The 23979-nt window shown below is 40.1% G+C and overlaps 1 protein-coding gene across 1 annotated transcript in view; it reads right to left on the bottom strand.

Annotated features, from left to right (window-relative positions):
• The window catches only part of si:ch211-51h4.2, a 90902-nt gene extending 66923 nt beyond the window's left edge, over positions 1-23979 (bottom strand). Inside the window, exons 1-6 of the mRNA XM_034140741.1 lie at positions 23776-23979; positions 13055-13096; positions 11951-12024; positions 8242-8310; positions 7565-7662; positions 2790-2928 (exon numbers count right to left, since the gene is read on the bottom strand). Of these exons, the coding sequence (XP_033996632.1) occupies positions 2790-2827 (38 nt within the window). The 5' untranslated portion in view covers positions 2828-2928; positions 7565-7662; positions 8242-8310; ... (1 more) ...; positions 13055-13096; positions 23776-23979. The remainder of the gene's footprint in view (positions 1-2789; positions 2929-7564; positions 7663-8241; positions 8311-11950; positions 12025-13054; positions 13097-23775) is intronic.

Below are 23979 nucleotides of genomic sequence, written 5' to 3'. Positions count from 1 at the left end.
CTTTAAAGGAAATACAAATAGATTAAGGAGGATTCGTGCACACTAGTCCTGAAGTCTATTGACGTAGAGTAATTTACCAAAGCAAGGGAAGGAGAACTTGAGACATTGGCTCCACATATTGAAATGTAAATAACATCATCAGGGATAAGTGGCATGTTTTCTGCTAATCTGGATATAAAGTCACTCCATCTCCTAATATCCTTTACATGCACAGAAACCTACAGAACACACTACAGGAAAGGGAACGCCTTAAAGCATAATGGGGCCACTTTAAACATGTGAACTGTAGCCTGATACTAAATGTGAAGGTAGAAAGAATAGCAGCGCAAAAGTGATTGATACACACTTTCATTTCATGACAAATCCTGCATGTGTGTGTATGTGCACATAAAGGTCAACTACAGGCTTGTGCAGGACTCTGAACTGAATTCCAAATAATCCATCAATGCAATACATACAGATGGGTGATAGATTAGAAAAAAGGTTGGTGTTGAACCTCTAGAAGGACATTCTTCTTAGTACAGATTCTCCGTGTTCAGAGAGAGAAAATGACATCAACAAATTGACTTCTACAGCAATTGGTTATATTTGTTGATAACGGCTCTGCTCTTTGAGAATCTGAGAATTCTTCTGAGAACTCATATTCTTTTCATGTACATGAAAATGAAAGGAAGCTTTGGCAAAAGTTCAGTAAGCAGGATATGTATTTAGTCTCTTCTTTGGGTGTGTTTCTACTACGTTTTCCACTCATTTGGAGAAGGTATATCCTTCAAACTCAAATGTTTTACATTGTAAAATATTTTTTAGATGATACCTATACTTACATACACAGTTATATTATGTATTGAGAATACACTATTACATTTCATGTGTTTTCTATCTGCAAATTGCATGGTCACCTTGAATTTTGTGCATTTATCAAGTTGTCAGTGTGTGTGCATGTGTATTTGCATGTCTCTGTGTGTCATTATGTGTGTTCTACAAAGGCTGCACCATGTAGGGCAGTTCATAAAGACCAAGGAGTGGCAAGGGTAAAAGCAGCAGGTCGTGTTTTGTGCGGAGGCTGTGCGTGCAGTCGAGCCTCGGCATTGATCGACCACTAAGCCTCCTTGAACACAATGAGGGAACGATCGATCGGCCAGGTGTTACAGAGCTGCTCGCACACTGATAACAAGACCCTCCAGCGGCCATGCTAACATCCTGTCCCCTTCCTCTGCGCCCGACAGGACCAACAATACACACAGTCCTGTCAGTGCTGCAAGGACAACATACAAGCGATACAAGACTTTACCAGTTTTAGCTACATAAGTGTACCATTGTGAAAAATAACAAGATATGACCATGCTGCAGATAAAACGGTGAAGTGCATGTCTGCCATTGGTGTGCAAAGACAACTGGGTAGAGTGTTGGAGGTGGGGCTCTATTTCTATGATAGTTATATAGTTATAACAAGTTATAACAAGAACAAAAATACTTGAATCGTCCGGAGATCTGAGCCTATTGAGATGACGCATTATGTCAATTAGCTGACACTTATATCTGAGGCAACTTACTTACACTTTCATACACAACCATACCAAGCTGTTACAACCCCCCTCCATTCCACTAGGGTTCTCTTTGCTCTGTGCTTGCTGCTCTTTGTTTTTGTCAGCTGATACAAGTTGCGAACTTGACGCAACAAATCAATTCTGCACAGTTGATCATGCTTAACGTTTAATAAACCACAACGTCATTAAGATATGAAAATAACCGGATAACCGCATTGAATTATGTAGATTTGGGGATGTATAATATCTTCTATCCCACAAAAAATGCAGTATAAGCAACACAATAAGTTGACGAAACACTCAAATGGAATAAAAGTCAGATTGACTCGTGTCGTAAATTCTAGTATGTTTATAACTAAAACAATGTCAGCAGTGATCCATTGTGTACCCTAAGATATAACAACCCGTTTCAGAATGCAAAGGGTAATTTTAACAATTTTTGTATTTTGATTAAGGTCGTAAAACAGCGACAAAAAACAGGTTGTTGATCTTGAAAACTCTGAGAGCTGCAGATGCAGCAGCAAGGAGGTTACCGGTTATTGGCTCAGACACATAACTGTATATCTCAACACTCTGCAGCAGAAGCCAAACATATTAAGTCTGAACCTCAAGGTCGGTTTATATACGAGTCTCTGACTCAGAAACTGAAATGCTAGGAGTAACAAGCTAGGATGTGGGGTTAATGGAGGCAGTATAGGTCAGGGGTCAGTATTGATCTCAGTACACTGGAAGAAATGAGCTTTTCACATGATATTTCCAACTTCTGTACTGAATGTGTTTTTCTTACAATGTGTTTTATCCAAGCTAAGTATCTCTTACCGTAGACAATAACTTTGTAAATCATAATAAGAGTCAAAAAAGAGTTAGATTAAAAAATATTGGTGCATTTCAGTTTTATCATCCAAACATTTTTAAACACTTGGCCCTCCCAAAAGACCTCTTGATGTCTCCACATCCCACACTGAGGACTAGATATTTAAATTTGAAGAGGTGGAAATGAACTGAGGGTGAAAAGGTTTAAACAGTTTGGAGACAATTGCTATCAACCCTTTGTATAGATGCACATCTTAAATAGGAGCTGCTTCTTTGTGAGAGCGCTCACAGCGTCATGACTAAGGTTGCAGTTAACACAAATGGACAGAAGAGAGGGGGAAATCACCCCCGACCACATGCTCACTCCTACACTTAATGTGTTTTTTTTGTAAGTTTGGTAAATATTGCATCATCACCATGGTAACTTACAACTGGAAGAGGAGGATGAAGTTGAAGGCATGGCTCATTGGCCGGGAGAGGAAGAGGTAGCCGAGCAGATGGAGGTTGGGCTCCAGGCTTTCTGATTGGTCGTGCAGAGACACAGCATCGGGCTGCAGTAAACCTGTATCTGAGACACAGAGAGATGTACAAGGCTGTTAAATCACTGAAAATCAGACCATCAGTAACCATGGTAACAGTTCCTTGTCGACAACAAAAGCTTCACAGCCATGAAGTATTTTTTTGTGTTTCCTTTTATTAAGTCAAGTTTATTCCCCCTGTGTCATGTCTGATCTTATTTCCTGTCTTTGTCCCGCCTTCTATGATTGTCTGCCCCGGTGTAATCACCCAGCTGCCCTTGTGTTTTTGCCTGCCCTCTCCAGCTTTGTATTGCCATGTGATCAGTTTATGTCTTTACAGTATACAACACTGTCTTGTCCATGTTTCCTGTCTCTGTATCTGTATTACTCCTTGTTCCCTCCTCGTTTTTGTTTTGCTTAACTGTTGGGGGGTATATATAGCAATAGAATCCATACGCAGAAACAAATTGGGACGTGGGTATAAATAACAAAACTAAAGCGTTATTAGAGTTAAACAAAAACAATGGAAAACAAAAAACTAAGGGGAGTAGGCAAGGGAATACAAAACAAAGGACATAAAGGTTGAAATAATTAGGGTGGGGCAAACGATCACAACAGGTGGGAAAACACGAAGAAAGGACGTTCAAACGGTCATGACACCGGGTGAAACATTTTACAAAATGATAAATGAAACAAGATCTAGACACCATCATGTCAATAACTGTTTTAATACTCTGCTTAAACTAGTAATTACCTCCGCCAAGGAGGGTATGCTTTCCACTCAGTTTGTCTCTGTGTCAGCGAGAATACAGAACAATTACTGGCCCGATTTTCATGAAACTTTATGGAAGGTGTTAGAGACTTTTTTTGTGTTGATTACAAATTATAATTTTCTAATTGATTTAGGTCTTAAAGGTGGGGTAGGTAAGTTTGAGAAACCGGCTCGAGATACACTTTTTGTTATATTCCATGGAATGCTCTTAACATCCCGATAGCAATGAATATCTTAAGTGCTTTGACAAAAAATCCATAAAAGAATGTCATCTGTGGAAGCCGTAGTACTGTAAAAAGCACGACCAATCATTTTAGCCGGCCCGGCTAAAATAACTGGATGGCCTACCTGCCTGTCAGCCTTCCATCTGTGCACAAACTTATCTCGTGCCCTCATTGGTCATGTGCGCGTTCGTGTGTGTTGGAGGAGGGGCTCTGTAAGGAAGTGGCAGATTTTCTCTGGTTGTGTATTTTCAAATTCTAGCGATCTCGAGTCGGTTTCTCAAACTTACCTACCCTACCTTTAATATATTCTTTCGATTTATGAATTTGTAGTAAATTAAATATTCTGAGATTCGTTTGGATTTATTGTGACCAATCAGATGATCAAATAAAAGGAAGGGTGGGACTGAGCCTCGGGCACATTTGTCTCGATCACGGAACGGGGAAATGAATGAGCCACGACAGAAGGGTTAAGCATGGGCCAAGGAAGAACATTAACATTTTGGAGCAGATCCTAATCACAGAACGGAACACCATTTGTTTTACATTTGTTCAAATTGTAAATAGAGAATTTTGTGCTGCATTCATTAGAGTATTCAAAGAAAAATATATTTGCAACTGGGATATAAATTATAAAAACAATCCACTTGGTAGAGCTCTTGTTGTTCCCTCATTAAGACTTAAAGCTCATGAAAACACCCAAGTGGGAAAAAGGTTTTTAACCCTTGAATTGGGACCACCTAAGGAGTAAGTGAATGCACCACGAGCCTTGGTGGAAGTCCGAGCTCTCAGAGTTCTCTTGTCTGAAAGTCTATCGCTGCTTTTGTCAGTTTGAGCTACTGTGCATGCTTCATGGACAGAAGCTCACATCTCATCATTATTATACTGCCTGTTTATGGTGCAATAACTTTGATGTGAGTGGTCCTGGCAGAGTGTTCATTATTAAACATGATAGTCAAAACAAGCATGTTAAATTAATGGCAATGCAGAAGTCTGTGATGCCAGAGTGGTGCATTGACACACCATCTGCGCCGGCTTTGAGTTTAAATAACGTAGGCGCCACCCCTCTAACCCAGACACTGCTCAGCATGCACATGCAGCTTTTATAGGTAAGGAGTGTTTTGTCTCTTTTGATTAGACAACGAAAGCTTCTTTTACTAGACACACAAATCCTACTTATAAAGAATGTAAAAGCATTCGGGGAAGTAATATTCCGATATTTTACTCCATTTTAACTTTACTAAGTAAAAACGTGGTATCAGAAATTTGTATTTTTAGTAAAAATATATTGATACTTTTGGGATTTACTGCGTACGTTTCAATTAGGCATTTCAATGCTCTTTATTGTTAAGCCATTAATAGTTAAATCGTGACCACCTGTTCAATATGTAAAATATTAATCTACAAAGATACTAGTGAATGATTATTTGTTAGATTAATGCAGTGTAGTAAAAAGTACTATACAATGAAGGCTAAACCGTCCCTAGTAAAGTAAAGAAAAATAGGGCAAAAGAAGGAAAAAGGTTAAAAGAATGACCGCTGGATGTCAGAGAAATCAACCAAAGAAGACAGACAGGAAGTAAACACCAACAGGAACACAGTATGGGCTCTGCAGTGTTTAAAGAATGGTTAATGGAAAAGAAACAGAACAGACTTGGACAGTTACAGAAAACCTCGTTCAGTGCTGCCGTCATTTTAAGTTATGCTGCTGTCGACGCAGTTCCAGCCGTTGGTACTCAGTGGAACGGACTATTTTCTCCAAGCGGAAGCAATACGATCATTTTTAATCAAAAAATAATTTGTAATCAATATTACCAATCAAGTTGATGATTTATTTAGTAGGTAGCCGTGCAATAAGCGGGATAATGTGTAGCGAAGTCATCATACATGACACCGACAGGGTGATTCAGGATCTCTCCACTTTGGGTTAAGATCCTTCTCACCCTGTCGCGGTTATTTATTCATTAATGACCATCTTGCTGCACATTAGTGCCTTGTTGTTACCACATAAAGAAGGGATTGCACAGTTGCACATTAATTGATTTAATTCCATTCAAAGCAGACAAAAAATTGCAAAGAAGTTGGGATTGGATATAAGTGTATCGCAGCAGTGAGGATATCAGTCTATAGTTGTGCTGACTGCTGTGCAAATACATTTTTCCTGAATATATCCGGACAAGTAAACAGGGTAAACATATTGCTTTGCATGATTGAAAAATACAGGGGCCTCTTACTTAAATATGATCAAATAATAGGCAATAGCAATAACTTCTCGCCACAGTATTCTCTTCCAGGATGTTTCCAAAAGACGCTGGTGAAGTAGACTTTTATAGATGCGTTAATGAATGTATAGGTGTGTGTATCACCCCAACAGAGATCCATTTGATGAATGTCTCACGATGCAATCAGTGATCCGAACAGCCAGTTAACAGATCAATATAATTCAAATCAGCCGGGCCTGATGCAGAAGCTTATGGTGCAATATGATGCTGCAGCTCAATACAGTGTTACAGTCCTGTGGACATTTGCATCAGAACTTGATTCATGATAATTGTTTTTAAACTGCTTGCTAGAAATAAATTATAACGCCTCTCCACCCTCTTAGATAAAACTGTAGGGATAGATGATGTGAACGTATGATTTGTAATCTCAAAGTAAACAATTATTGACAGCTGGACACAGTTTTATTTTGGGATGGACTTTAAATGGGACAGGAAGTAGCCTCTGATGAGTGGTCCAGTCGACTAAGATGATTACGTTTAATTCTGAATACGATATAGAAACTTAGAATAAAGATAAACATGACTTCTCCAATGCACTTTTATCTATTATGTATTTATTAGACTAATTCCATGAGCCAATTAATGAAATGAAATACAGAAATACTTTATTCATCCTGAAGGGACTTTAGTTTTGTGACAATTGCTCCCTATTCAATTGAACAAAAAAGAATCAAAATATTTATATAAACAGTAGTTAAAGTAGGAATGTGCAATAGAAAGATCAAATCTAAATCTAAATATTTATATAAACATTGTGAATGAAAGTTAAAAATTAAATAAAGATAAATACAATTATTTACATGAAGTTAAATAAAGTTAATAAATCAAAATGTCCTATGAAAAACATGTATACTGTATAAACATAAGAAGTTAAAGTGAAATGTGCGCATTGTACTATATACTGTATACACATATAACATGTATATTACAATATATACAGTGGTGTATCAAAGAAAGCGCAGTTGTGGCAAATGTCACTGTTGTTTTAACTTTTGTTGTTGTTTTGTTTCTTTCCGTTAACCGTCAAGTGGGAAATAAGTATTTGTTGTGTTTCTCTTAGTATCCTAAGATACTGTTATGTTTGACTGTGAAAAAAAGAAAAAAAAAAAAAAAAAAATTATTATGAAGGGCAGACCATCTATTTCTATTTATTTTTATTTTTTTAGAAAGGGGCAGGTCATATAAGATTTTTTTTCTTCTCCCTGCTCCTTTTCGCTCAATGGTGTGTTTGTAGAGACATGTTTTGTTGGCAATTATTGTACATTGGGTTTTGCGTACCATGAGCGGGACAAATAAAAATGAAATGAAATGAAATGAAACTTAGAGATATCGTTCAACTTAGGATGTAACTGGAATGAACAGAAAAAAAATCCTCTAGATTTATCATATTTAATAGGAACCTTTATTTTACCTGCTTGTGCATTTTCACTATCATCGTCGTCCTCTTCCTCTGTGCCGGCTGCTTCCCCCCCCCACCGGATCCATCACAATACACTCTGCTACTCCTGTCTGAGAGCAACAGACACACATTCAGCCGACTAAACAAATATAAACAGTTCTTCAACATGTGTGACTAATATACATTATAATGTTTAGCTTGATTATGAGAAGTATAAGCGAGAACAATTTAAGCTGTTAATGCATTGTAAGTTCATTGAGATTCAAAGGTTTATTGTCATAACATACGGTGTAATTATGTAATGTATGAAACACTTAGATGGCAGGTTCCTGAACAGTGCAAATTGTACCCAAATTCAAATTAATTATTTTAATTTTTTTTGCTGTAAATATAAACAAAAATTCTGTGCAAGTAAAAAAAACTGAGCATGACAACACAAGTTAAAGAGGACACATTATGGTCATTTTAAGGTTCATTTGAGTTTTCTGTTGTGATTGGTCAACCACTTACATGTATAGATGTCCCGCCCTTAGCATATGACATAACCATTTTCTTTTACTTTTACAAAAAATGAAAGTGTGAGAGTTTCATAATGTTGTTATCACCTTCATCACACACTACAAGAAAACCCCCAAAAAGCATAATAGGGCCCCTTTAAATGCAGATATGGGTTTTGTTGAGCTGCTTACCTTTAGAGACTCTAGCTGCACCACTTGACATTTCTGAAGCAGTTCCACAAACAGGTAGATAAGCAAAGCCTACATGAAAGAGAACAGAAAATATATATTACCAATTTGAAAATGTGTTCAAGTTTAAGTCATAAAAACACTTGCAGCCCTTTGGAGTCCATACCATTTGAACATTTTAACAAATCAATCTATTCATACTCCTGTGAATGACAGGGAAGCTTATTAAAATACTATGTATGCTATCTGTGATCACCATGTATGGTTTAATTATGTTCTATTATCTTACATGAGAAACTAGATCAGCTAGAATTCAACGTGTCAAAACATGTCTCTATGCTGTTGTGTATGATTTAGCTGTGCAGATTTAACTGAAGGACATGTCACTCATAATTCTTTTTTGATTGATTTAAATCATTACTGCAACACTTAATTTACAACTAATGTTCTTTATATTTAAATGAAACCTGACATTTTTAAAACTGTGAAAAATTAACCAGTAGTTAAAAAACAACAGGTGAGGAAAATAGAAAAAACTGTTCAAGTATTTTAATTATACTATTCCTTCTTGACTCTTCCAATAATGCAGAGAAACTAGTCCATGCATTTGTTACTTCAAGGCTGGATTATTGTAACTCTTTATTATCAGGGTGTACCAAGAAGTCAGTTAAGTCGCTTCAGCTGATTCAAAATGCTGCAGCATGGGTACTAACCAGAGTTAGGAAAAGGGACCACATTACTCCTGTTCTGGCTGACTTACACTGGCTCCCTATAGAACACAGGATAGCATTTAAAATTCTTCTTCTCGCCTACAAAGACCTTAATGGGCAGGCGCCATCTTACCTTAAAGAACTCATTATACCCTACTGTCCTACTAGGGCATTGCGTTCCAAGAATGCAGGGTTGTTGGTTGTTCCTAGAGTCTCTAAAAGTACAATGGGAGCCAGAGCCTTTTCTTATCAAGCTCCACTTTTGTGGAATCAGCTTCCAGTTTGTGTTCGGGCGGCAGACACCCTATCCGTTTTTAAGAGTGCGCTTAAAACCTTCCTTTTTGATAAAGCTTATAGTTAGGGCTGATTAGATTCAGCCCCTAGTTTTGCTGCTATAGGCTTAGACTGTCGGGGCACACCTTACTTCTTCCTTCTCTCTGTCTGTACCTGTGTACTCTCATGTTCCCAATAACCCAGCTTCCTCCAAATGTCTTTATATATATTGTTTAGAGCGCCCTGAAGTGGGAATGATGTCTGACAGAAATCCAACAGCTGTATATTGTGTGTCATTGTGAGGACTGGTGATGGCAAACACCTGTCCCATTACACATTGTAGGATCTCTCAGAAATGCAGAGTATAAAACACATGACATGACACAAAACAGAAGGAATATCAATAAATACAGCTTATGTTATTAGCTTTGGCTGTCAGGAAATAAAACACTTATGTTAAAAATCCACATTCAAACCATGTCATTATGGCTCCAACATAACTTTCAGTGACAATAATCTCCCATAAATGTCAGGGAAGATAGAACGAGTACGAAGCCTTTGACACAAAAGAATATCAATTGGATGTGAATATCCATAATTCTGCCTGCAATAGGAGCGTTTGAATCTGAACCAATGTGCTGTTTGACGGTGTTGTTTTGCCAATGCAATAATTATTTTGTGGACATTTAAGAAGACAATCACATATTTGTACGGAAGGTAATAGCTCCCTTTATAGAAATGATTTATCCTTTCCAAGTCATGTTAGAGCAGGGAGCATTTTCTTGTTTAAGTGTGGATTGGAGCATTTGAAGAGCTTGTGTTCAGGCAATGAATTGGCTCTAACAAATGTATTATGTCCCCATTCATATGAAAAAGAGGAGAATATATTGTATTTTGGGGCAAGAATTGGATCTTTGGCCAAGGTATGCCATTATTTCAGGTTTGTATTACGTATGTATTAGGGACATATCATGCTCATTTTCAGGTTCATATGTGACCTGCTCTATCGAAATCGGTCGCATTGACCCAAAGACACATTTTGAGTTGTATACACTGTTGGAAAGAGGAGATTCCTAGCTTTCTAATGATATCAAGATTGTTTTTGTACTCCAAATATTAAGCAAAATATGTCACATTATATAATGACTGTCACCGAGTCATCATTTTGAGAAAAAGGCCTTCAAAGTTTCCTCTTCTCTGGAATCCATCGATCTGATTGATTATTAGCGGAGCAAATGATCAAAATAGTCCAGAGGGAAAATATTTTCGTTTGGATTACTGGTCTGGGGGAAGCTCGCGAGTGTGTGTGTGAATGTGTGTGTGTGTGTTTGTGTATTTTTGCGTTTGTGTATATTGTGTTTGTTTGTTTCCCGGAGAAACACTGGCTGTTGTTATGCCTGCTGTGACGTTAAGTTACTCCGTTCTCCGTTTGTAATTATGCCGTTACAAGCTTCATAGTTGTATTTATCATCTAAATTTGCCGAAACAAGTTTAATATTCTGAAAGCCAAGACTTTGTTTATTTGAAATCAGATGAAAACAAACTGTAACGGACCCTGCCGTGTTATCTATGATTACTATATGCCTTACATTCATAATTTCAGCCGGAGGGAGGGGGAGCTGCGCTGAGGAAGAGCAGATTGCGAGCGAGAGGTGCCTGTCATCTTCCCTTTACAAGCTTCAAAAATGTATTTATCTTGTGATTTTGGAAATAAAAGTTTCATATTCTGAAAGCCAAGACTTTGTTTATTTAAAATCAAACAAAACACCCGAACCCCGAAAAACAATTTTTTTACGCAAATCCACGTTTATTTTGAAATGAGCCGTTGCGACATCCAACTGATTTCGATAGAGCGGGTCACATATTTGTATTTCGAGCCTCTCATGACATGTCTCCATGTTTTAGTGTTCAAAAAGCTCTTTATCTTTCTCATACTGCCTGTGCGGATTTTAGCCTTTGCAGACCATTTACATGCACAAAAACCTATATAACACACTACAGGAAAGCATTTCCCCAAAAAGCACAATAGGGCCTCTTTAAAGGGGAACGTCACCCAAATTAAGAACTCCTGTTTTTTAACGTTCAATCAATATTCATGAACATGAGCTTATGGGGTTTTGAGTCTTTAACTGGTGATGTCATGCATTATAACCTCTGGAGCTGCTTTATAGACATTGAATAGGAGACCTCCAGAATGAACTGGGAAAACCCAAAAAAGCAGAGGAGGTTCCCCTTTATTTTCTTTTAAGAAATCCTGATCACAACAAAGCCACCAAAGCCTCTTCAGACACTGAAAGAGAACATGATTAGTAGCCTCTGTCTATAACATTCTGTTTCATCGTCACAGTTTTCTTAGTATAGCTCTGTTATTGTTAGATTTGACTTAATCGGATACTGTGTTGTAGCCGTAAAGTCAGACTTTATGAGGTCAAATGCAGTACGTATTCCAAACATGTAACCTTTTCCTTGTCGATTCTCCCATTTTAAACCAAAATGTTAACATCTAATTTGTGCGATCTCTTCTTGTCAATGCATTAAGAGTTCTAGAAGTCTTACTTTCTAAAAGCTAGTGAGTTGTATTCATTATAATAGATACTACCTATGATAATTCCTCATCCAGGATCTCCTTTTCAAACTGTTACGACTCCTTTGTGTCAGTATCTACATTTCCATAGACCATGCCAGTCTTTTAAGAAAAGAAGCGTCCATTGAGTTCATGTATTACTTACCTGGACAAAGAAGCCAACGAGAAAAGAGAAGAGGAAAGGCACCAGTCCAGCATGGGATATCGTTACTGGAAGACCTAGAAATTGAAGAAATGTTTTTGAATTTGACCCCCACCTCAGTAGATTTAATGACGTCTATGTTTTGTCAGCCCATCCACCTGCCCTTGTGACAATTTAACAGCTCATCATTCTCTCTCATACATGCTTCTTTCCGCTCTTGCTCAAACTTACCATAACATTTTATGGTAAGTGCTGATTACAATATGAGGTTTAAGTGTTTGAACAAGTACTAACTGGGAAGGGCTCCACCTTTCTGGAACTACATGAAGACCCCGCTAAAAAACAAACTAGTTAAATGTAATGTGCCATGTAATTTCCACCTTGACTAAAAAAAACTCTCAGGTGTTAAATACACTTCATAAACCACCGTTAAGTTTGCTCTGCCAATGAAAGCCAAGAGATGGACAGAGTCTTAATTACGTTCCAAATGAACTGATATGATAAAAAGGCAGTGTCGTAGAGAGAGAATATAGCTCACAAAAGTTGTTACCATCATAAGTTGAGTCATACATGCCAAGTGTTTGTGTGAAACCTATTTTTTGAAGGACATTTTCAGGATGTAGTGGGTGTTGATGGAGAAATTAGACAGAATGATATAGTGGTGTTTGCCAGTTATTTGGTCCTATCCAACACTCTTTGGGAAGAGTGTGCCAAAAGGTTTGGTTGCTCAATTTGATGTAATCTGTCTCTTGTCAGAATGTTTCCAATATCCAACCGATTTTCACATTTACTAAACCCCTTCAAAGCAATCCCCAATCCGATCATATCAGATGTGAGGAGAGTAGACTGGTCTTTGTCTTCCACAGACCAAACTCATCATAAAGTTTTTTTTTTCATCCTTAAGTGTGATCAGATGTGTGTTCCCTTAATCAAACTATAATGTAGGCAATGTTTTCCTGGAATTATAATTGCTACATGGTGAAATTGGTGGTGTGCAACAAGTGATATCTAGAAGTTTAGTAGCTATGACTTTGATGTCGAGGTTATTGGACTCATAGTTGATGTTTGTTATATCTGTATCTTAATTATGAAGATAGAATTACTCACCTAAGATTCCAGTTCCCAATATTGTTGCAATGGTCAAGAAATCTATGGGGGAAAAAAGAGCTTAGTCAGATCAATCAGAGACAAGTTACAAAGTTCTGATCTACTTGATATCACACAAATCTGTACAGAAAAAAGGTTTTCAGAATAATACAAGAAAGTATTTCTTCTTCAATCCAACAAAAAAAGTACTGTACATTGATAGGACTGTCAAAAATGCAGGTGTCCAATATGTCCAATGTCTGTTGGTGCACATGGCCATTTGCAAAAGGTTGTGCAATGTGTTGTTGTAAGGTTTTAGTGTTTGTCTATCTATCTTATTTTGACATGACTCTGCTCTATCTTTCCAGGTGTCTGCACTTCCTGTCTTTGTGTGTCACCGGTCAGACTGATTGTTGTTCCCGCCCCTGATTGTGTCCACCTGTGCCTCATTACCTAATGTGTGTGTGTGTGTATATATAGTCCTTCTCTCCCTTTGTCTTGTGTTGGTTCGTCTTGTCTCTTCATGAGATCCATGCCTGTTACCAGAGACCTGTTGTAAATACCTAGTCGAACCTAAGGATTCTTTGGAATGTCCTAGTAGATCCTAGAAGACTTTGAAAAGCTTTGTGATCTTTATAATAAAGAATATTACAAAGCAACGGAATCGAGCATCTGAGTTCTTAAAGAGCCCTTCGTGTCAGAACGAACCAACCAAACAAGATGGACTCAGCCGATTCTACTACAGTAAGAACGGCCCTGCAGGCGCAGGGTACACGCCTTCATCAACATGAGGGACAGCTGTCAGCAATCAACCAAGGGGTCCAGGATTTACATGCTCGTCAAGACAACTTTCAAGCTACGGTGACGACAGAAATAAATCTACTGGCTGAAAAGATGCGTGACATACTGACTCACCTCGTGGCAAACCCTGGTGTTCCTGCGGCAGAGTTTTCCGGTTCAGCGGGGGTCGGGTCTGCTGATATCCCCGTTCAAGTACCCATGCAGTCGCCTACGATCCGTCTCGCTTCACCGGAGAAATTCTCCGGAGACTCTGGAAACTGTCGTCCCTTCCTGGTACAGTGCGATCTCCACTTCAAACACCAGCCCGCAGCATTTCCCACCGATCAAGCTAAAGTAGCTTTTATTGTCTCTCATCTGACGGGTAGAGCGGAAGCCTGGGCAACAGCGGAGTGGTCCCGGTACTCGCCTGTTTGTCAGTCATTAAGACTGTTCTTGGATACCATGAGCAAGATCTTTGATCAGATATCACCCGGGAGAGAGTCAGCGAGAGCCCTGGTGAACATTAAGCAGCGGCAGAGGAGAGTGGCGGATTACGCAATTGATTTCCGTACTCTGGCAGCGGAGAGTGGGTGGAACTCGGCGGCTCTCTTTGATGCTTTCCTGCATGGGTTAGCGGATCCCATAAAGGATCAGTTAGCTCCATTACAGCTGCCTGAAGATTTGGACTCGCTCATCGCCAAGGCTATCCGGGTTGATCAAGTCTAGCTGATAGACAGCGGGAAAAGGGAAGGAATGCAGTATCCACTCCACCTTTCAGACGGGAGTTACCGAGGGAATACTACACTTGGCAGAGGAATTCCCAGACTTCATCTCCAGAGCGACCAGCGCCTCCTATCGCCGCGGAGGAACAGATGCAGCTCGGAAGAGCCAGACTCACGCCGGAGGAGCGTCAGCGCCGTCTACGGGAGCGGCGGTGCTTCTACTGCGGCCAGCAGGGTCATGTTTCGGCAGCCTGTTCGGCAAAAGATCAGGCTCATCAGCAGGAAGGAAGACGCTGGTGAGCCGAGTGACTTCCATCGACTCTCCAGTCAGAAAATTAATGCAGGTACGAATCAAGCTTGGGGATAAGACTATGACTCAGGATGCATTAGTCGATTCTGGGGCTGATGAGAGTTTGTTAGACTGCAAAAAGTTTGAATTTAAAGGTTGTACTTTTAGATCAGCCCTTAGAGGCTAGTGCTTTGGACGGCCGCCTTTTATGTACAGTTACTCATCGCACTGAGCCCATGGTATTAGTCGTAGATCAGGAACATCGAGAGCAAATTAGTTTTCATTTATTTAACTCTGCTCAACATCCTCTCATTTTGGGGTACCCTTGGCTTGTTAAACACAACCCTCACGTTGACTGGCAGACAGGAAAGGTGAAAGGGTGGGGGGCTGAGTGCTCTCGTTCATGTTTAACCAGTGAAACAGGGTTGAGTAACAGATCTAATAACTTTAAGCAGGGGTCAGGTAATAACAGTGACACTTTTTCTAAACCTTCTGACTTTCCTGACTTGTCTAAAGTTCCTGGGTGCTATTCAGACATTAAGGAGGTGTTTAACAAGACACGAGCTACTTCATTGCCTCCCCATAGACCGTACGATTGTCCCATAGAACTTCTGTCGGGCTCTACTATTCCCAAGGGACGGCTGTACTCTCTTTCTGGGCCAGAAAGGGAGGCCATGAAGGCATATATCGATTCTTCACTCAAGACTGGGTTGATTCGGACATCTTCATCCCCAGCAGCGGCAGGTTTCTTTTTTGTGGGAAAAAAGGACGGGACATTGAGGCCCTGTATTGATTATAGTCCGCTAAATCAGATCACGGTTAAGAACAGATATCCCCTTCCACTCATCTCTACGGCATTTGAACTGTTACAAGGAGCTAAGATATTTACCAAGCTTGACCTAAGGAATGCTTATCACCTTGTGCGCATCCGGGAGGGGGATGAGTGGAAAACAGGTTTCAATACACCTACGGGACATTACGAATATTTGGTGATGCCTTTTGGACTTTGTAATGCACCTGCTGTTTTCCAAGCTCTCATTAACGATGTGTTAAGAGATTTCCTGAATGTTTTCTGTTTTGTGTATCTCGATGATATTCTCATCTTTTCTCCAGATGAGAATACTCATGTTAACCATGTTCATCTTGTTCTTCAAAGACTCCTGGCTAATCATTTGTTTGTGAAAGCCGAAAAATGTGATTTTCATGTCAACTCAGTATCATTTTTGGGCTTTGTGATTTCCCCTAACAAGATGGAAATGGACCCAGCAAAGGTCAGCGATGTGGCAAATTGGCTGTACCTGATCGCAACCGACAGTTTGTGGTGGAAGTAGACGCCTCTAACGATGGCGTTGGAGCTATACTGTCTCAGATGTCAGCGGGGGACAATAAACTTCATCCGTGTGCCTATCTCTCCCGTAAGCTATCTTCTGCTGAGAGGAATTACGACGTGGGAAATCGGGAACTCTTGGCTGTGAAGATTGCTTTGGAGGAGTGGCGGCACTGGTTGGAGGGAGCGGAGCAGTATTTCCTGGTATGGACAGATCATAAAAACTTGCAGTACATCAGGAGGGTAAAGCGCTTGAACTCCAGACAAGCCAGGTGGGCTTTATTCTTTAACAGATTTAGCTTCACTCTGTCTTATCGACCTGGTTCTAAGAACGGGAAACCGGACGCTCTCTCCAGAGTTTTTGATCCTGAGCCAGTTCCCAAGACTCCAGAACCCATTCTGCGGTCAGACCGGGTGATCGGGAGTGTGACCTGGCCCATTGAAGCTAAAGTAAAACAGGCTAATGGAGAGAATCCTGTCCATAGAGGTTGTCCTCAGAATCGCCTGTTTGTTCCTAGGACACTTCGTTCTCAGGTGATTCATTGGGCCCATACATCTGTCCTTTCCTGTCATCCTGGAACCAAGAGGACCCTTTTTATGGTGAAACACAGATTCTGGTGGCCTGCTATGTGGAAGGATGTTGCAGAGTATGTGGCAGCTTGTCCTGTGTGTGCTAGAAACAAGACATCTTGTCAAGCTGCGGCAGGTCTTCTTCAACCTCTGCCCATTCCCCACAGACCATGGTCGCACATTGCGTTGGACTTTGTGACAGGATTTCCACCTTCGGCAGGTAATACCACAGTACTCACAGTCATTGATCGTTTTTCCAAGATGGTACATCTCATCCCCATGTCCAAATTACCTACTGCCAAAGAAACTGCACAGGCCATGTTGTCCCATGTTTTTCGTATACATGGTTTCCCAAGTGATGTCGTTTCAGACCGAGGCCCACAATTCGTTTCACGTTTCTGGAAGGAGTTTTGTCGCCTGATCCAAGCCACTGTGAGCCTGACATCCGGATACCATCCCCAGTCAAACGGCCAAGCGGAGAGGATGAATCAGGAAATGGAGACATGTCTGAGATGCCTGGTGTCCCAGAAGCCTACCACCTGGAGCAAACATCTGATCTGGGTTGAGTATGCACACAATACCTTACCCACATCAGCCACCGGAATCTCTCCTTTCCAATGTGTCCATGGATACCAGCCTCCATTGTTCCCGGAGCTCGAGCAAGAAGTTACCGTACCATCAGCACATGCTCTGGTTCGCCGCTGTCGCCGGGTATGGAAGGGTGTTCGCCAGATGCTGCAGAGAAGTGCGACCCGCATGAAGAGTTTGGCCGACCGAAAACGACGTCCATCTCCTAGATACAAGGTCGGACAACGAGTGTGGTTGTCCACCAAGGACCTTCCTCTTCATGTCGCCTCCAGGAAACTGGCCCCCCGGTTCGTTGGTCCATTTCCCATTTCAAAGGTTATTAATCCTGTTGCTGTTCGCCTATGTCTCCCAAAGTCTCTCAAGGTCCACCCCACGTTCCATGTCAGCAAGCTGAAACCAGTTTTAGAGAGTAGACTGGTTCCCTCCTCCACACCACCTCCACCTCCTCGGGTCATCGACGGAGGTATCGTCTATACAGTGGAAAAGATACTGTCAGAAAGAAAGCGGGGTAGAGGGAGGCAGTTCCTGGTCGACTGGGTAGGGTATGGACTAGAGGAAAGATGCTGGATCCCGGGCAGCTTCATTGTCGACAAAACTCTGATCACGGATTTTGACAGACTACGGTCTCAGGTTTCAGGGACGTCTGGAGTCGTCCGTAAAAGGGGGGGTACTGTAAGGTTTTAGTGTTTGTCTATCTGTCTTATTTTGACATGACTCTGCTCTATCTTTCCAGGTGTCTGCACTTCCTGTCTTTGTGTGTCACCGGTCAGACTGATTGTTGTTCCCGCCCCTGATTGTGTCCACCTGTGCCTCATTACCTAATGTGTGTGTGTGTGTGTGTATATATAGTCCTTCTCTCCCTTTGTCTTGTGTTGGTTCGTCTTGTCTCTTCATGAGATCCATGCCTGTTACCAGAGACCTGTTGTAAATACCTAGTCGAACCTAAGGATTCTTTGGAATGTCCTAGTAGATCCTAGAAGACTTTGAAAAGCTTTGTGATCTTTATAATAAAGAATATTACAAAGCAACGGAATCGAGCATCTGAGTTCTTAAAGAGCCCTTCGTGTCAGTTGTCTGCTGAGATTATGATCAGCTGAAATTGTGTGTGTTATTAAGAAAATGAGGAAGAGGTGAATTAAATAATCCGCAGTTAAAATAATAAAACAAACAAGACTGTATCAGAGTTTCAAATTTACCACAGATTTTGAACGATGACTTAATTTTCCAGTTCAGAGACAGATAAAAGAAACACAGATATAAGCAGGTATGAAGTGGAAAGTACAGTCTGTTAAAATAACAAACCCACATGACCAACAGGCAGCAGAAAGTGAAATAACTGTATTCACAGCCGTGGTATCTCATCTGAGCTCTCACTGTCACCGGTCCCCCTCTACTGCTCCATCTGCTTTTCAATTTACTCACAGTTGTTGTACATTTCTCAAAACTGTGCACATCGTCCATCAGATCATTCATTCTCTCACCACCAACGTGTCGTATCTCAGTGATAGTGGAGTCTTTGATCCAAAGCCAACATTATAGAAAATACTCCAAACCACCCACTCTGCCCCTACCTTAAAACGATTGCCCTCCAGCTGCTGACATCAACCTCCAATGAGACACACCATCAGTACCCATCATTAGCACAAACTCCATTGGAATGCCATTGTGCAAAATGCATACTGTTCTCTGTGCTGCAGTCTGTAATTGTGTACAGTTGTTATTACTTTTTATTACACGGCTTAGTTGAATACTCAATTTGAATTGGTCAATAAGGACATTTAGCATTCTGCACTTTTTTGATAGCAGATCAGCGCTAAGGTCGCTCTGATTAAGGGACTAAGTGCAGTCATATCAGTCCAATCAACTTAATGTCAGCCAAGGCCAAGAAACACATTTGCTGTTTGTTTCTCAATCAGAGAAGAGCACAACACTTTTGATTCATAATGGCTAAAAACTTTCCCAGTAAAGAAAAAGTAAAAAAGAACAAGAAATCAAGAGAGAGAAATACACAGCACGCTGGAAGATAGAGAAATCAGCAAAAGCGGACAGGAAATAAACACTAAAGAAAACAGCAGAAGACCAACAGGAAGTCAACACCAAAGGAAACAGCAGAAGAAGACAGAAAGGATGTTTTGTCAAATAAGTGTTTTTTCTACTACATGTAAGTAGCTGTGAAATAAGCAAAATATTGTGCAGCAAGTTGGTCATGGTAGTGAAAGGAACCTCTAGAGTCTACTAAAATGCAACAAAAAAAAAGGGTTTGATTCTATTAATTTTGTCTTTTTTATTGCACTTTGGCAGCAGATTCCTGTGTAGCTTCAGATCTGAGTTGTCTTATTAGTAAGCCTAATTTATACTTTTGTAGGAACACTATTTTTATATAATGGCAAAGAAAGGGTTCAGTCTTTTCTTTTTTTCCTGTGTCATATGGCAGCACTGTTCAATGTTTCTTGAAAACATTACCCACTGTAGTATGTGACGTGTGAATAGAGTTGGGTGTAACGCGTTACTGTAATAATATTACTTTTGTCGGTAACGGAGTAGTGTAACGCGTTACTTTTATAATTCAGTAATCACACTACAGTTACTAACATTGCCCCGACACGCGTTACTTTGTTACTTTTATAAAATCAGTCATAATCACACTGACAGACAAGAGGGGTTTCCGCCGCAGGTTTATATGTACGTAATCTGCGCGACTTGCACGTCCACATCTCCACGTGCAGTGCTGCATAAACATGGCTGAGTCAGCGATAACTTTCGAGGGGTGGAGGTATGCCCATTATTTTGAGTTCGTCCGAAGAATAGACAGGAATGTGACGGTGAGGTGCAAACTGTGTCCAGGCCAGAAGCTGTTATCCACTGCTGTAAACACCACGTCAAACCTCAACAAACACCTGCAAAGAACACATGCTAAGCTGTCTTGCAAGCTTGCTGTGGTAGGCTGGTAGCCTATTTAATTAAAGAGCATATAAAAAGAAAGACTTGTGTTATGTCTTCCTTATTGCAATAGTAATTGGGGGTGCTAGTGGAGTCTCGCAGAGGCAAAACTGTGGCGCGCTTACACTGTGGTGCACCGCAGTCTGCGTGATCTGCCTGTAGGGGGGGGCGGGCCAGCCCTGCGAGTAAAGTAACGAGTAAAGTAACGAGTTACTTTATGTAGAGAGTAACGAAGTAGTGTAATATATTACTTTTTTTTAAAGTAATATGTAATATGTAATATATTACTTTTATTTAGTAACGACCCCATCTCTGCGTGTGAATAAACTCTAACTCTGTATCAACAACACTGTTGTGTAACTTCAGTTAAATACTTGTATGTGTGTAGATTAGAAAGAGGTAAGAGAAAGGATCTGCAGTATTTTATGAAGTATTAATCGTACAAAGGTCAGTTTTATACAAGTAGAAGTGTGTATTTACCTGGTAGTAGGCTGTCAGTAATGGCTACGCCTCTCTATTTGGACTGGTAGATCTCGGCAAACTGGCAACTTTAAAAGTAGCTCTCGGTTCAAAAAAGGTTGGGCACCTCTGCTCTACATGAAGCGGTTCCTTTCACTGCGGGCTACATATCATCCTTCATATGATGATGGTTCATGAAGTTTGCATCAGCCAATTTCATTCCTTTCAATGTTCCCTGACAAACTGGGGGATGTACTTCTGTCTCAGGTAGAATAACATAAACTAACTGACAAACAGGATGCTTCGAGTGGCTATGGTTACAATGTAACCTGTTGGGTGTGTACTGGAAGGAGCTTGGCCTTGAGGCTATTGTCAGAGTGAGACAGTAAACATGCAGAGAAGCAGTCCACATACTGCTATGTTACAGGATCAAATCAGTTTAAAAGTGTGGTTTTATATACTATATATAGGGCTGCTCCACCTGCAGCTTGAAAAACTAAGGAGATGGTTGTGGACCTGAGGAGAACCAAGGCACCGGTGACCCCGGTTTAAATCCAGAGGTCAGTGTAGACATTATGGAGGAGTAAGAGTATAGACAATAAACTGGACTGGAGTTAAAACACTGTCTTAGGCACTATGAGTCAAAATGCCGGCACAGGACTTTTGATGTGTACATGATATTTTATTCTTTTTATTTTATGTATCGCTTATTGGACATTTTACAATCATTTCCTACGTTTATATCTTATTTTATATTTGTATTGCACATTATTATTTATTATGTTTATATAATACATTCTGCATAGATAGATAGATACTTTATTCATCCCAAGTTGGGAAATTGTTTTGTCACAGCAGCCTTTTGAAAAGTGTATACATATTATAAAATATACAGAATAACCTTATTTTTGTATTTTTGACTGTCATGAAAACCAATTTCCCCCCTGAGATATCAATACCATGCCTCAGTTTGGATACAGTTATACCCTGAAAACAGCACAAAATAGGTAATAAGACGCATATTATTTGACTTCGATGTCAATTATAACACTCAGTCTCCCTCCAGCGGCCCGCCCCCCTGTCAGCACATATTGATGGATGTATTGATCAGGCAGCTCACTTTTCTGTCGCATTCAAATCCATCACATCCACTCTACAGGCCTCCCGTCATCACTAGAAATAAGCTGTCATTTGGAATCAGTCTGAGCGTTTTCCCTGATTGTGTTATCAATCCTCTGCTGTTCTCCCTCCACCCCTCTAAAGATGGCTGAGGGTGGGACATATGGCGTCAGTCATCAGACATGTCACTATAATCTTTTTCATATTGTCTGTGTTCTCACAGCTGCCGAGGCATGTAACATAATAGCTCAATAACTTGTGTAAAAGACAGACAGCATTTAAGGATTGACATAGAAAGATGGACAAAGTGACCTTAATGGACATTTAATGGCATTTTGATTTTGACGCCTCAGTCATTTGTCTGAATTGTCTGCCAAAGTATGTCAGAAAGTATCGGAAAAGTTGACACACTTAAATGACTCACTTCCTAACTTGTTGCACAGGTTGAGACAATCCCTGACCAATAAAACCATTTTTTTTCTAAATGTTGCTGCCACATGTCTCACCACCAGTTGCGAGTTGCAAAGCAGAAGTGAAGCAGTGAGGGACCAGGAAGTGTAGTCTTTATTAGGTGTGGAATACTGTAGATATTAATAATCATTTCAGCCACTTTTTAAGCACAAATGACAAACATTTTCTGCGTCCATATTCTACAATATAAGAAATGGCTTTGATAGTAGGCTGAATATCTGGGTGTTAGACATAGTTGAAAAAAACCAAAAACTTTATGAAGTGACTTTGGGCTCAGGGAAATGTTGATTGGCATTGTTATGGTCTTACATTTACAGACAAAATGGTTCAGATTTCAGCATATTAAAAAAGCGTATCTATGTTGAAGGAGGTTAGAAATATAATATGAAACATTTCCGCATTACCCTTTTACAGGTTATGTCCTACTAGCAGGGGTTCATTGGGCTGACCTGCTATAGTTGGTTGGTGTTGGTGTAGGTGGCTCTGTGCTCTGCAGAATGTATGTTGTTCTTTTATGTAATTATTCCTGTGATTTTTTATATTGCAGTTAAATGTAATATCGCAACGTCTGTTCTCATAATCTCTAGCAGAGTGGAAATAAATGCTGTGCGGTTTATTCCATTTCGAAAGCACATTTATAAATACTTTTTCACCTACACCAATGAATAATAGTGATAAATAACCTCAATATTGATCAAAATAATTGTGATATTCATTTTTGCCATAATCGTGAAGGATAAAGACAAAGTGTGTTAAAACAGTCATAGCATAACAAGTCAGAAAAAAACAAAAGATATAATAGTATTGTACTATGACAAAAAAAGTCGAAGTAAAGTATGTTAAAAATATAATTTAAAGTCTTATTATAGTATGTTGAAATATGAAAATAATTCATAGTATGTCGGAAATATCATGAACAAAGTGATAGTATAGTATGACCAAAAATATATTAAAAAAACCTTGTAATGTATGTCAACAAATATGAAAAAAGTCTGTAGAGTATTGTGTGTTGGAAAACAATTAATGTAGAAAGATGTGAATTGAAATCATAATAATGCAAGTCATAAATAACATGACAAAAGTCATAATATAGTAAGTTAAAACATTGTAAAAAATCTTAATAGAACATTATGTTGTATTGTAAGAAGTAAATGAATTCCAGATGAATGTAATTAATAAAAACCCTGTTATTCTTATAGTTGAAGAAACCTATGAGTGGGTGGCGGTTGGCCTGGGCATCCATCATAGCCCTGGCTGGATACCATAAATCGAAAGGCATGTGTGGTATCCCCCCCTTCTCCCAACACTTCCACCAACACCCCCTGTCGAGAGAGCCCCCCCCTATTACGAATCCTAAATATGATAAGTGTGCATGTACTCTGCTGTGACAAACCAGATGTGGGTCCTAGCTTGTATTGTGGCGGTCCATCAGTGTGTTGTGCTCGGGTCTGTAACGTCATGTTGTGTCGGTACTCACAGCACTGCAGGTAAACGAAGCGTAAGCTCCACTGTCTGTCCTGCTGGTGCTTCCGCGTGAGTTTGACGGACAGAGGGCTGAGGCTGGTGTCGGGGACAGGACAGGGGCTTGTTTGGATTCTTATCTCCTCTGCAACGGTCGCCATCATTTTTATTACCATATCTCTCCCCCCCACCCCCCTTCACCTCCTCTCTTCTGTATCGC

The sequence above is a fragment of the Trematomus bernacchii genome, unplaced genomic scaffold (genome assembly GCF_902827165.1).
Source record: "Trematomus bernacchii unplaced genomic scaffold, fTreBer1.1, whole genome shotgun sequence".
NCBI classification, from domain to species: Eukaryota; Metazoa; Chordata; class Actinopteri; order Perciformes; family Nototheniidae; genus Trematomus; species Trematomus bernacchii.
Note: the sequence above shows the minus strand (reverse complement) of the source record. Positions and strands in the feature narration are given on the sequence as shown.